Source organism: Rhinatrema bivittatum, chromosome 6, assembly GCF_901001135.1.
Source record: "Rhinatrema bivittatum chromosome 6, aRhiBiv1.1, whole genome shotgun sequence".
NCBI lineage: Eukaryota > Metazoa > Chordata > Amphibia > Gymnophiona > Rhinatrematidae > Rhinatrema > Rhinatrema bivittatum.
The window spans coordinates 312,170,420-312,184,246 of NC_042620.1; the positions used below are offsets into that span (position 1 = coordinate 312,170,420).

Genomic DNA, 13,827 nt, shown 5'->3' on the forward strand with positions numbered 1-13,827 from the left:
CGGGTCCATCTGTCTGGCAGCAAAATTACTATTTATTTACATGTATTTACATACTTATACTCCGCAAATCCCAATAAAACTGTTCAATGTAGATTACTATAAATGTCATAAAAAGGGCACACAGCGCTTTCCAAAGAAGGGTCAGACAAGTCACAAAATGTGGCTTGCAGGAAACCCTGTGCATGCTTTTCGGTGCAGACATTGCACCTGCGTATAAAGCAGATGCGAAGCCCACACACTAGGGCTGCTAACTGGCTCCAGATATTCAGGACAGGTTGATCCAGTCCTGGTTTTATTCCATTGCATGCTGGGATTGATTCTGATTTCCCTGTTGCATTCCCTAAGAAAAGCAAGACTATGAGTACCTGCATCAGGGGAGTAAAACCAGGACTGGTTCAACCTGTCCTGAAAACCTGAATTCAGTTGGCAACCCTACCACAGGCACAGAAGTACCTGCAACAGCTGCTGACCTTGAATTTTCAAAGGGAAACTCCCTTAAAACATTTACTTGAAGGCCTGTGAGGATTTTAAAAATTGCCTCTACAGTTAGATTATTTTCCTTAAGTGCATAACTTGCCATTTACATGCCCTGCTCCCCAGTTCTGCAAAGTCCTCCTGCAATTCCTCACAGACTGTTCTTTTTTTTTTTTATAACTACTTTGAATAATTTTATGTCATCTCACTTATTGCTCCTTTGTCTAGATCATTAATGAATGTTTAACATTGATCCCAGCACAGATCCTCAGTACATTCCACTTTTCACCTCTCTCCATTGGAAACACTATTTAGTATTAGTAGCCCTTCTCTTCGTTTTCTATCCTTTATCAGTTACTAGAGCACAAAGTCAGCATGGCTTTACCCAAGGCAAGTCTTGCCTCACAAATCTGCTTCACTTTTTTGAAGGAGTTAATAAACATGTGGATAAAGGTGAACCGGTAGATGTAGTATACTTGGATTTTCAGAAGGTGTTTGACAAAGTTCCTCAAGAGAGGCTTCTAGGAAAAGTACAAAGTTATGGGATAGGTGGCGATGTCCTTTCATGGATTGCAAACTGGCTAAAAGAGATTAGGATTAAATGGACAATTTTCTCAGTGGAAGGGAGTGGGCACTGGAGTGCCTCAGGGATCTGTATTGGGACTTGTATTTTTCAATATATTTATAAATGATCTGGAAAGGAATACGACGAGTGAGGTAATCAAATTTGCAGATGATACAAAATTATTCAGAGTAGTTAAATCACAAGTTTATTGTGATAAATTGCAGGAAGACCTTGTGAGACTGGAAAATTGGGCATCCAAATGGCAGATGAAATTTAATGTGGATAAGTGCAAGGTGATGCATATAGGGAAAAATAACCCATGCTATAGTTACACAATGTTGGGTTCCATATTAGGTGCTACAACCCAAGAAAGATCTAGGCATCATAGTGGATAAAACATTGAAATCGTCGACTCAGTGTGCTGCGGCAGTCAAAAAGCAAACAATGTTAGGAATTATTAGAAAGGGAATGGTGAATAAAACAGAAAATGTCATAATGCCTCTGTATCGCTCCATGGTGAGACCACACCTTGAATACTGTGTACAATTCTGGTCGCCGCATCTCAAAAAAGATATAGTTGTGATGGAGAAGGTACAGAGAAGGATGACAAAAATGATAAAGGGGATGGAACAGCTCCCCTATGAGGAAAAGCTAAAGAGGTTAGGCATGTTCAGCTTGGAGAAGAGACAACTGAGGGGGGATATGATAGAGGTGTTTATAATCATGAGAGGTCTAGAACGGGTTAATGTGAATCAGTTATTTACTCTTTCAGATAATAGAAAAAGACTAGGGGGCACTCCATGAAGTTAGCATATGGCACATTTAAAACTAATCGGAGAAAGTTCTTCTTCACTCAACGCACAATTAAACTCTAGAATTTGTTGCCAGAGGATGTGGTTAGTGCAGTTAGTATAGCTGTGTTTAAAAAAGGATTGGATAAGTTCTTGGAGGAGAAATCCATTACCTGCTATTAATTAAGTTGACTTAGAAAATAGCCACTGCTATTACTAGCAACGGTAACATGGAATGGACTTAGTTTTTGGGTACTTGCCAGGTACTTGTAGCCTGGATTGGCCACTTTTGGAGACAGGATGCTGGGCTTGATGGATCTTTGGTCTGACCCAGTATGGCAATTTCTTATGTTCTTGGAGCAGAAGTCCATTAACTGCTATTAATTAAGTTTACTTAGGGAATAGCCACTGCTATTAATTGCATCAGTAGCGTGGGATCTTTTTAGTGTTTGGGTATTTGCCAGGTTCTTGTGGCCTGGTTTGGCCTCTGTTGGAAACAGGATGCTGGGCTTGATGGACCCTTGGTCTGACCCAGCATGGCAATTTCTTATTGTTTTACAATAGGACATAGCCTCTTATCTCATGGCTTTTTAATTTCCTTAGAAGTCTCCCATGAAAAAGCATATCGAATAACATTTAAAAAAAAAAAAAGATACACTTTATCAACTGGCTTGCCCTTACTCACATACTTATTTATATCTTCAAAGAACTGTACAAGATTAGTAAGGTACAATTTTGCTAAATTTCTACTGGCTTTTCCTCATTAAGCTATAGTTATCCATATGCCCAGTAATTCTATTCTTAATTTCTTCAGTAGCTAATTTTAATGATAGGTTATAGATTACCAGTAGAAGTTATGAAATTTCAGTCCGAGCTCTTTTAGAACTCTGGGGTGACTACCATCAAGTCCTGGTGATTTACTAAAATTCTGTTTGTCAATTTGCTCTAGCACCTCTTCCATTTTCACAGTAATTTGCTTCAGTATTTCTGAATAATCACCTGCAAAAAAGGACGGTAACTTTCAAACAGCCGCGCCATCGTACATGTATGCAAGAATGCCAGTGGTAGCGGCCATTTTATAACAAACACATATTGGGATGGATATTAAGAGTTACGGGCGGGCGTAGATTTGTGCGCACAACCTGGCATGCACAAATCTACGCCCGATTTTATAGCGCGCAGCCACACGCATGTTATAAAATCCAGGGTCAGCGCGCGCAAGGGGGTGCACAATTGTGCAACTTGCGCACGCCGAGCTGCGCAGCCTTCCTCCATTCCCTCCGCCCCACCTTCCCCTACCTAACCTGCCCCCCAGCCCTTCCTAAAACCCCCCCTTACCTTTAACTTAGAAGTTGCGCCTGCCTCCAGGCAGGTTGCGTGCACCGGCCGGCGGACCACCCCGCCCCTGCCCCCTTTTTCAAGCCCCGGGACATACGCTCATCCCGGGGCTTGTGCGCGTCGCTGGGCCTATGGAAAATAGGCTCGGTGCGCGCAGGAGCAGATTCACGGGGTTACGCGCGTAACCCTTTGAAAAATCCGCTCCATTGTGCATATCGTATGAAGTCGGCTGTATGCATGTACATGTATGCACAATTTTAAATGGACGTGCCCATTGCTGGCTCTACTGCGTAAATGGGGAGGGGGATTTTAAAAAACGCATGCCGACGCAATAGCCCTTTTCCCCCAGTTCGCCCAGTTAACGGATTGGATTTCCTAAATAACAGGGGGGGAGGGGTTAGTCTCCCTTTTAACCCTGAGCCTTAAAACCCTGCTGACTGACCTAGTTTTTTATATTTTCATATTTACACGCCGTCCACAGCAGAAGTTAAGTTATGCGGTAGCGGACTCCGGCACATGCTTGTGCACGTAAATACTTATTCGCACATTTCAAAGTAACTTCCCGGAACACCCATGTCTTGCCCTTGCTCCGCCCAGACCATGCCCACGTCCCATCCTTTTTTTTTTTAAACTTTTTGATGTGTGTGCATACTCACGCGCTTTTTAAAATCCACACCGCGCGCGGCAGCCCGAGACCCATGCGTATCTCCTGGCTTTGGTGTGCATAGGGCTTTTAAAATTGACCTTTTAGGTTCCAGTAGGGGTACATGCCTAACATCCTCTGCCCTGAAGACTGACACTGCTATGGCCTTCTCCTCCCTGAGCACCCCTTTTTACACTGAACATCTAATGATCGAACTCCCTCGCAAGCTTCTTGCTTTTGATGTACTCAAAAAAAACAAAAGCATTATTAGCTTTTGCCTCTTTGGCAAGATTTTTCTCAAAACCCTACTTGGCCTGCCTTATTAAAGTTTTACATCTAGTTTGGGAGGGCTTAGGACCGGCTTTTCATTTTTTAAAGGATGACCTTTTGGCTTTAAATAACCTCTTTCAAAGCATCATTTAGCCAAGCTAGGAGTCGTTTCATCTTCTTTTGACCTTTTGTAACATATGGTATATGTTTTGGGGGTAATTTTCAAGGGCATTTACGCACATAAAATCCACATTTATGAGTGTAAATGGTTGTTATTGATCCAGGCTCGGGGCGCATCACATAATCCAGCTTCATGCTCACTTTTATCCACATTGAGGCGAGGGGTTCCAGGGAATGGAGTCAACACATGAATGTAGATGTGCATACTCTGTCAATTACCTGAGTATTTTCAGAGCATACTTACATGTGCACGTTTGCTTTGAAAATACCTCGTAAACTCTGTGTGGACAATGAATAGGCAGGTTTTACCACTACATAAGCTGTTTGAAAATTACCCTCTATATTGTGGCGTTCAAGATTGTATTTTAAACAAATCTCCACACCTCATGCAAACTTTTAATCTTCACAGCTGAAGCTTTTAGTTTTCTTCCTACTAATTTATTCATTTTATCATAGTCTCTCTTTTCAAAAAGTTACATGCTATTATTATTCTCCCTCCAGTGATGTCAACTTTGATTGGACTATTATGGCTATTGCCAAGCAGCTCCACCACCCCTTGCACCAGGACCTGCATTCTACTGAGAGCTCAATCTAAAGTAGCTTCTGTTCTGGTCAGTTCCAGAACTAGCTGCTCCATTAAGGAGTTATTTATGACATCGTCACCTCCTTAGCATGTCCTAATAATATATTCACCTAATCAATAATGGGGTAACTGAAATCTCCCATCATCATCCTGTTTCTAATTTTATAAGCCTGTCTAATCTCCATTAGCATTTCACAGTCTGTTTCATTATTCTGCTAAGGTGGATGGTAGTATACCCTCACTGCTATACCTCATCCCTATCATGCATAGAATTTTTATCAAGATAGATTCCACAGTTTAGCTACTTAATTCTATGAAATCCTTAACATATAGTGCCACACTACCACCAATTCATCTGTTCTATCATTTTAATATTTTATACCTTCGTATCACAGTGTCTCATTGATTATTCTCTTACCACTAGGTTTGAGATAACCTTCATGTTTATATCTTCATTTAGTACCGTACACTCTTAACTTTACACTTTTTTTTAGACTTTTAGCATTTGCATACAGACATCTAACTGTATTCTTTTTATTCCTATTCACAATCTACTTATTAGTAGTTGATTGAGATACTTTGTAATCATAAAATTTGTCTGTTCTTCATTTAAACCTACCTGATCAACATCCTCTCTATCAGGATACTCAGTTTTCAGATATCTCACTCTGAATCATGCACTCCTGAGTGACTGTCATCCTTCCCCCATAATCTAGTTTAAAGACTGCTCAATTTCCTTTTAGTGCCAGCAGTCAGGTTCCATTCTGGTTAAGCTGGAGCTCATTCTGTATAAACAGGATTCTTTTTTTCTCAAAACAATCCACCCCCTAATGAATCTAAAGTCCTCTGCCCTGAATTATCATTTCATTCACGCAAGCCTGTCTCTGCGGTGCTATGCGTGGGACTGGGAGCATTTCTGAGAATGCTACTCTGGAGACAGTCTCCAACCTAGCAGTCTACATTTAAGCCCCCAGAACCTTCCTTCTATAGCTTCCTATGTCACTGGTACCCATATGCACCATAAAATAAAAAGGAAAGTGAAGCAATCCCCAAGGAAATACCAATACGCAAACTTTACAAAATCAATTTTAATACAGTGAATATCTCAACCTAAGTTTCACTTAAGACAATTATTAATAAATATTCCTAGATTTAAAGTACTATATATTATCGCTTTATAGGGAGGAAAAGACCTCAGAAAACAACAGAACAGAAAATTGCAATCTCCTGGGGTGTTTCAATCATGGATCACAAAAACCTCCCACTTTATTTTTTTGTGTGCAACTGTGAGAATATCATCCTCAAAACTAAATACTATTCAAGTCCTTCAGTATAGCTTATAGGTGCTGGAAAGAAATAAACAGGACCACGTCCAGATGATATTGACCATACGGAAGGACTTGTATAGTATTTAGTTTTGCGTATGATATTCTCACAGTGGTTGCACACAAGAAAAACGGAGGTTTTAGTGACTCGTGAGTGACACACGAATGGATGGCAATTTTCTGTTCCGTTGCTTTCTGAGGTCTTTTCCGCCCTATAAAAAGACAATATATGGGCACTATACATGTAGGAATATTTATTAATAATTATCTTAAGTGAAAATTAGGTCAAGATATTTGTTTTATTAAAACTGATTCTGTGAAGCTTACATATTGGTGTAACTTAAGTGCCATGATAGCAGGCTCCTCTCCAGCACTCTATTTAAACACTGGGTGAGGTCACCAACTTTGCACCAAGTAGGCAAGGTACCAAGCAATCTTCATGGCCGCAAGCCACTCGGCTTTCTACATTATAAATGACTGAATCACTAATAATGACAGTCCTGTCCCTACACTAGAGATGAATTCTTGGTGTGAAAGGACAACGCATTAACTAGATGGCAGGTCCCAAGGACAGGATCATATCCCTACCATTCCAAAAATGAGGCTTTTCTTCCTGGTGACCTTGTATCTTCAGAGCAGCCCGGGGACTGCCAGAATGGAGGAGGAACTGTTCTATGTCCATGAAGATCTCCTCTGGATACCTCTGTCTGCTTCTGCTCTCCCCCGGCTCTGGCACTGGCTCTAGAACTCTATTTGTTCTGCAAAGGCAGCTCTTTGCACCAGATGCACACATATGACCCTCTCCCCGACAGGCAGGTAATCATGCATGTGACAGTTCGTGAAAAAAAGATTGGCTAGCTCCCATTTTGCTGTTGGACTAGTGTCTGCATTTTTTTTTTTAATGTCAGTATATAGTTATCAAAGTAAGCAAGAAATGTTTTAACACAGTATACGTTGCTTCAAATGATAAACTGCCTGGCCTTAGAGGTTAGGTTAGGAATCTATTCAAAGGGATTTAATACAGCTAGCCTCTAAAGCAGGAGGTTCCCAAACCTGTTCTGGGGGAACCCCCCCAGCCAGTCAGGTTTTCAGGATATCCACAACGAATATTCATGAGATAAAATCTGCATGCTATGGAGGCAGTGCTTACAAACGTTTCTCATGCTTATTCATTGCGGGTATCCTGAAAACCTGACTGGCTGGGGGGGGGTCCCCCTAGAACAGGTTTGGGAACCTCTGCTCGAAAGGATTTGGATTTAATAACCTAGTGCCTAGTCTCCTCTCCCTAATTCTCACAGCAGCTCCCTCCGCTAGCTTCTCACTCCTCTAGAGGCTCTCTATCTAATACAGCGGAGAATCAGAGAAGGGGAGAGCTGGGAACGGTAGGCAAGGAGGATGAGAGTAGGAAAAGGTGAGAGAAGAGAAGGGGCAACAGATAAGAGACGGGAGGTTAGAGACTGAGAGGGGAGGCAGAAGGGTGAGAGAGAAAGATAAAAAAAATGGGCAGAATGGGAAGACGAGAACAAGCTTTGGGCAGCACAAAGAGGCAGAGAAGAGCAAAATGAGAAATAATTTTGGTAAGAGATGAAAGGGAAGATGAGAGAGAAATGGAGAAAGGAGAAGGCATTAGGAAAGGTAAAATGGAAAGAAAACCAGGAAAAGGATGCAGAAAACAGGAAAGCCCGATAAACCTTATGATGGGAAAAAGCCGTCTGCTAGGGCTAAAAAGTGTTCTGGATGGGCTTGAGCTGGGGGTCCGCTCGGTTCGGTGCTGAGCCATGGAATAGCTCACAAGAGAGCAGCCTTGGACAGCCTTGCTTAGGAGCCCGGTGTTACTCTCTGGTGGCCCCTGCTCCTGAGGAGCTCAACTGGTCCCTAGAGCTTTAAGAATAAATCCTGGAAACTTCCCAGCGTTCCCAGCAATTTGACAACCCGGAGATCAAACAGTGTGGACCCTAAGGAGCCTCCACATGTACTGTCCCAAACAGTGAGTGTCTGTTAACCGAAACCGGAGTGGTATATTCTGCTATGTGTCTGCAGTGCATAAGACAGGCCCCTGCTCATGTTCCAACCTTTCTGCAAAACAAGCCCATTACGGAGACATTACTACAGCGTGGCCATATTACTGCAGAGGCTGCAATCTGATACCCCTCAAACAAGAAAAGTAGGAAAACTGTTTTGTTAGTTACTGAAATATGTATGGCTGGCCTTAGGGCCACGTGACCAGTGTGGCCGCACGGGGTGCCACAATTTCAGGGGGTGGCCTTGCCCAAACAGTATTAAAGGGGGTACTTTTGATATTAAAAGGCCAAAACCTCTGCGTCACTTAATAGATGGTTTGGCTAGTCCACTTGTGAATTCGCACATAGGGGGTCATTTTCAAAGGAGTTACGCATGTAAATGTGACATACTATCGTAGCAATTTTCAAAAGCTATTTACTCGAGTAAAGTGCACTTACTTGAGTAAATCCTATGGACAATTCAATGGCATATATTGTAGCAATTTTGAAAAGCCCACTTACTTGAGTAAAGTGTATTTACTCGAGCAAAAACCAGTTTTGCTCGAGTAAATGCTTTTTAAAATCTACCCCATAGTAACTAAACGATACCATCCAACCTCTGAACCCTCAAAAAGAGCAGGCTGTCCAGGGAAAGACTGAGGCAAAAGATCTGCCCAAAGAGAGGCAGGTGAGCCTCCCTTCCTCAAGGCTGAGCCTGCTTCTCCCGACTCGCATCTCAAGTCACGACCACCACCGCCCCCTGCTGGCCCCTCCCCTCCTCACGGCCGCTATTGCTTCCTGTGCAGCGGCACTTCTTGCTGGAACCTGCCTCCCGAAGGGCAGCTGGAGTTCATTGGGCTGGTGGCGATTCTAATACTGCTGGCCTGTGTGAATCCTCTCCTTCTTCTTCCCCCCTCCCCCGGTGCCTTTAAGGGGATGAATTCCGACAGAACACGCCACCCGCTTACACACGCCCTTCCCTTCCCCACCGGCCCCCGCACAGCCACCGACCAGTGCACCAGCACCAACACACCGACCCACTCCTGAGATGGTCCCACGCGTCGAAAGCAAAAGCAAATACAGAAACGTGAACTGTGCCGTCCCTTAAAAGCCTAACTGTGCGCGTTTCTGGGTTCCACTGCTACAGCGCGATAGCTGAAGCTTCTAGCGGTCGTGCACGAGGGAAAGATTTTTTGCAGGCTCAGCGGGAAACTTTCACCTTATGTTGTCAAGAGCCCATTTTCAATACCCAATAAAGCTTCTATCGGTCGGTTTCCTAGTGTTATTACATACAAAGGAAAGGATGGGTGGAAGGTCTTAAAAAAAACACAAAACAAAACTGGTTTGACAATAAAAAGAAAGCTTTTCACAGCCAGGAACACCCTGTACTTGTAAGTAGTGTCGACAGTTTGAAACCGCCAGCAATCGGCAGTTGCCCTACAGACCTGAAACGGATCCAGCCCCTGCGACGGGAGCCAATGGGAGGACGAGCGGTTCCAACTGCTCCACCTCACAACACTCTGGCAGCAGGAGTCTGCCACCGGCACCTTCCCTGTAGGTATTGCCATTTGTAAAACGGTTAAAGTAGTAAGTGCCCACGAGTGCACACACAGCTCTATATCAGTTCTGGTTTTTTGCATACAAAATGTTGAAAGGTCTTCCTCGTGTTGGTTTTCATTCAGATATTGGGGGAAATCTTTAAAACTGTGCACACAGACGAAACATGGCTGTACGTTTTTACCCCCAGAATTTGCGCCAGTTCTCAGTACCCGTGTACTCACCCTTTAAAATACAGGCACAAGATTCATGGGTACAAATTTTATCCGCACATTTCCACCCAGGCAGGCTGTCTGAAAAGTCTCTTCAAAGCTTTCAAAGAATCACTTGATATGGATTTTTGTCTCTCTCTCTCTTGCAAGACTGCAAAGCATCGTCAGCACAGTGCAAATGATCGGCTACCCTTTCACAGTATTTGACGCAGCCCAATATGTGAAAAATGACTTGAAATTGACAACAGCATTTCATGCATATCTAGATCTCCTCTTCCGGCCCTCCCCACCCCCAAACCTGGCATGGTGTGGCCAGCTCCTCCACACACCTCTACCACTAAATCAATGGTGTTTCCCTCATGCCATTGGCCTTCAAATGCACATCTCCTCCCATCCCAGAGTCCTTACAGTTTGCACCCCCTCGGCTCCATCACCACACAATGTCCAAGGGTTTGAGACCAGTCTCATTTCTGTGCAATGTGCAGTCAGAGAGCAAGCCTTGTGCAAAGGTAGCTGCCTGAAGCGGTGTTATCTGAAGATCTTCACTTAACCCATTAAAAATGACAGATTTTACATCTAGCAGACATCATTAGCTCGCTTGTTTTACGAGTTCCCCAATAATGCCTTATTCTAGTAAATCTTGTGCTTGTGAAAGCTGTGAGGGTGCCCCTAGGGCTTCAGAAGCAGAAAAGGGGAATTTTGTCCAGGAGACAATGAGAAGTTGGGCACCACTAGGAAAAAAAGTGATAGACTGACAGAACCGGCAACCAAGATTTTTTTTTTTTTTTTAATGTATCTACAGAACAAGAACAGCGCCAGCAGTGTGAGCATTCTCCACCGCTCACCCAACATGCCCCAAAACCTGCCTTGGAGAGGTCCATCCTTACCAATAACTGAGCAATTCATTCGCCATGAAAAGTTTAGTCCTGAGGCTCTCTGCTGATGCTGCCGCATAAGTGCAAGCTATGCTGGTGTCCTTTAGTAACGTGGACACTATTTCATCAATCCACTTCACAAAGGTCACCGCACGGATTTCCAACAGTAATGACCGATGCTCTGTTCTGGCCCAATGCAGACTGGAACCAGCGACTTAAGAAGCGAAAGGTCATCTGCTTGTACTAATTCATTTCCTGGGCTTTCCTGTCCCTTGCCCCCCCCCCCCCCCTCGCTCATATCAACTTCTAATAAAAGTGACCTTGTCCCACATATGGCCATGAAATTTCACTCCCAACTGCAAGGCCTTTTGTTCCAGGACAATAACATCATGGGTTCCCATCAGGTGAAAGTCTGTCACGTTACTGCGCGGCACCCCCACACGACATGCCCTGACCCCCCCAAAACCCCGGAATTCTTACCTGGCAGACTTGCTGATTTTCCTGTTTACTCTTGCTTGCTGTTCCCATTCTTCCAAAGGAAGTTCCTGCGAAGAACACTGCAAAGCGTCAGATCACTTCGGTCATGACAAAGGCCCATGCCAGCCAGTAAGCAGTCAAAAGCAGCTGTTTTACAGATTAAACAGGGCAGGTCATCGCCTCACACCGCATCCTATTTACTTGCATTTTTTTTCCCCCCTGAGTGCAAAGAAGTGGCTTATCGCAGAGACCTGGAATTTTTTCCTTTCATAAAGGAAGCCGGAATATTGCAATCTCCCTACCTCCCACTTCAAGATCCCCACCCTCCCTTAGCACAAGAGGACTCATCTCCGGCAGCAAGTCCTTAATGAGGTTTGAAGAGCTCATGCCGTGTGATTTTTAAACCCTTTTTTTTTTTTTTTATCCTCTTCCAGAGTCAAACCAGTTTGGCTTGTTTGTAGTGGCAAACGCATTGTTTTTGCAAAGGACAATTTATTTTTCCCTGTACACTGATTGTTCTTTTCTCTGGAGGTGGAACGTGCTGCTGGACAGGAGAAGGAGTGATGAAGACGTTAATTTTTATCCGATTGAAAGACTGCAGTCTTCCGCCCAAACATTTTTTAAGTTACTTTTTTGGAAAAAAAAATTTATTTTTTTTTTGTTTGTTCTGAAAACACTGAACTCTTTCCAAAAAGGTTTTAAAAAAAATCCCCGGGCTGGGGTGTGGTAAGGATGTACGTTTGCCACCTCCCTACTGTGTGTTCTTATTGGAGCAATCAGCACGGAAATATTCAGCCCGAGGAGTGCAGCAGGGTAATTGTAACCTCAGACCTGGGCTTGCAAAGGAAACGTTTACTCCCAGTTAAAAGTGACATGAAAACAATTTCCTTCACTGCGTTTTGCTCTAAGCTGCTCTTAGTGCAGCCTACATAGTACTCCACCCAAATCCCCAAATTAATTTAAACCTTTTAAATGCAATTCCCAGTGGACTTATAATGGTAAAAAGAATACTCAGTACCTTTCTATGTAGTCTGAAAGACTGCAATAAACTGCCATAAATTGTATGTTTCAGTGAATCTCACAGAAGCTGACACAACCTCTGCAAGGTACAAAGTCAAACAGGATATCTTTTCTCCAAATTTTAATAAAAAATTACTATTTGCTGATTTTAACTAAATGAAAATAATAATAAAGTGAATATAGCATGTAACTATTCCAGTTGATTTATTATTCCTTTTGAAAAAAAAAAAAAGTTAATAAAGCTCAAAAAGCTGGATGCCTCATTAGGCCTTCAATTAGTCACTTAAGACAATTCCACAGTTGAACAAACAACTATGGGCTCCTCTAAGCAGCATTTGAAAATGAAGATATTTTATTCTTCCAAAGCAGGGAAAGGTTATTAAAAAATAATCTCCAAATGCTTCCATGTACCAATTTCAACCATCAGAAACATTGTTAAGAAATGGAAGTTACAGGGAACTGCTGAAGTCAAGATGCGCTCTGGAAGACCAAGAAAAATCTCTGACTAAAAACTGGTCAGGTCTGCAAAACAGAACTTGCAGATCATTGCAAATGATCTGCTGAAAAGTTTAGCTGACATTGGAGTAGTTGTCCACAGGTACACAGTACAGCATGGCTTACACAAGAATGACCTACATGGTAGAAATGTGCATTCATTAGTTTTTGGATGACCATTTGTTTCATTCGTTTTGTGTGTGTGTGTGTGAGTATATAACGAATGGATGAATGCATGCATAAAATAAACGGTATGCACGTCCTTTTAAAACGCATTCATTAGGCACCCACCATTTGTTGTGCATATATTTGTTTATTCGTTAGATATGTGATAGGCATCCAGACAAATGGATGGCCGCACAAATGCACATCCCATGATGGAAGAGCTGTCAGAAGGAAACCTTTTCTACAACTCCATCACAAAAGTTATCATCTAAACTAAAGTATGCAAAACAAAACCTTAAGTCCGAAATATTTTGGATCACATCCTAGAAGTAAAGGTCCCTCCAAAGAGAGATTGGATATTTCAGCAAGACAATGATCCAAAGCACAGGATGATGCAATGGACAGTAATTTCACTGTCCATTGCATCAACTAAAAATGTAAGACTGTGAGCCCTCTTGGGACAGGAAAAATACTTACAGTACTTGAATTTAACTTGCCTTAAGCTATAGATGAAAAGGTGTGAGCTAAATAAACAATAAAAGAAAATAATATTGAAAATCTGTGGGGAGATCTCAAACATGCAGCACATGCGAGAAGACCTAAAAATAATGTATTTGAGTTAGAAGAGTTAGAGTGGTAAAAAAATTCCAAAAGCAAGAACAGAAAGTGTTGTGTTTGTGGAACCTTCGGCAGAGGCGAGATTGGCTCTGCCTGAAGAGAGGAGCCCTGCAGGTTCTCACCATCAGCAGGCGGACCCGGGTGATGCAGAGACCAGACAGGACCTTCCCCTACACCAGCCCACATTCCCCTCAGGTTTAGTCTTTGGATAGTGGGGCCGGCGAGACTTAGGCAAAGGT

The 13,827-nt window shown here is 42.9% G+C and overlaps 1 protein-coding gene across 3 annotated transcripts in view; it reads right to left on the reverse strand.

Moving 5' to 3' along the window:
- SHROOM4 (shroom family member 4) overlaps window positions 1–13,827 on the reverse strand; it is a 318,353-nt gene that overhangs the window by 46,283 nt on the left and 258,243 nt on the right. For all 3 annotated transcript variants that reach the window (XM_029607489.1, XM_029607490.1, XM_029607491.1), the window contains one exon: window positions 11,294–11,358. In XM_029607489.1, the coding sequence (XP_029463349.1) occupies window positions 11,294–11,358 (65 nt within the window). The remainder of the gene's footprint in view (window positions 1–11,293; window positions 11,359–13,827) is intronic.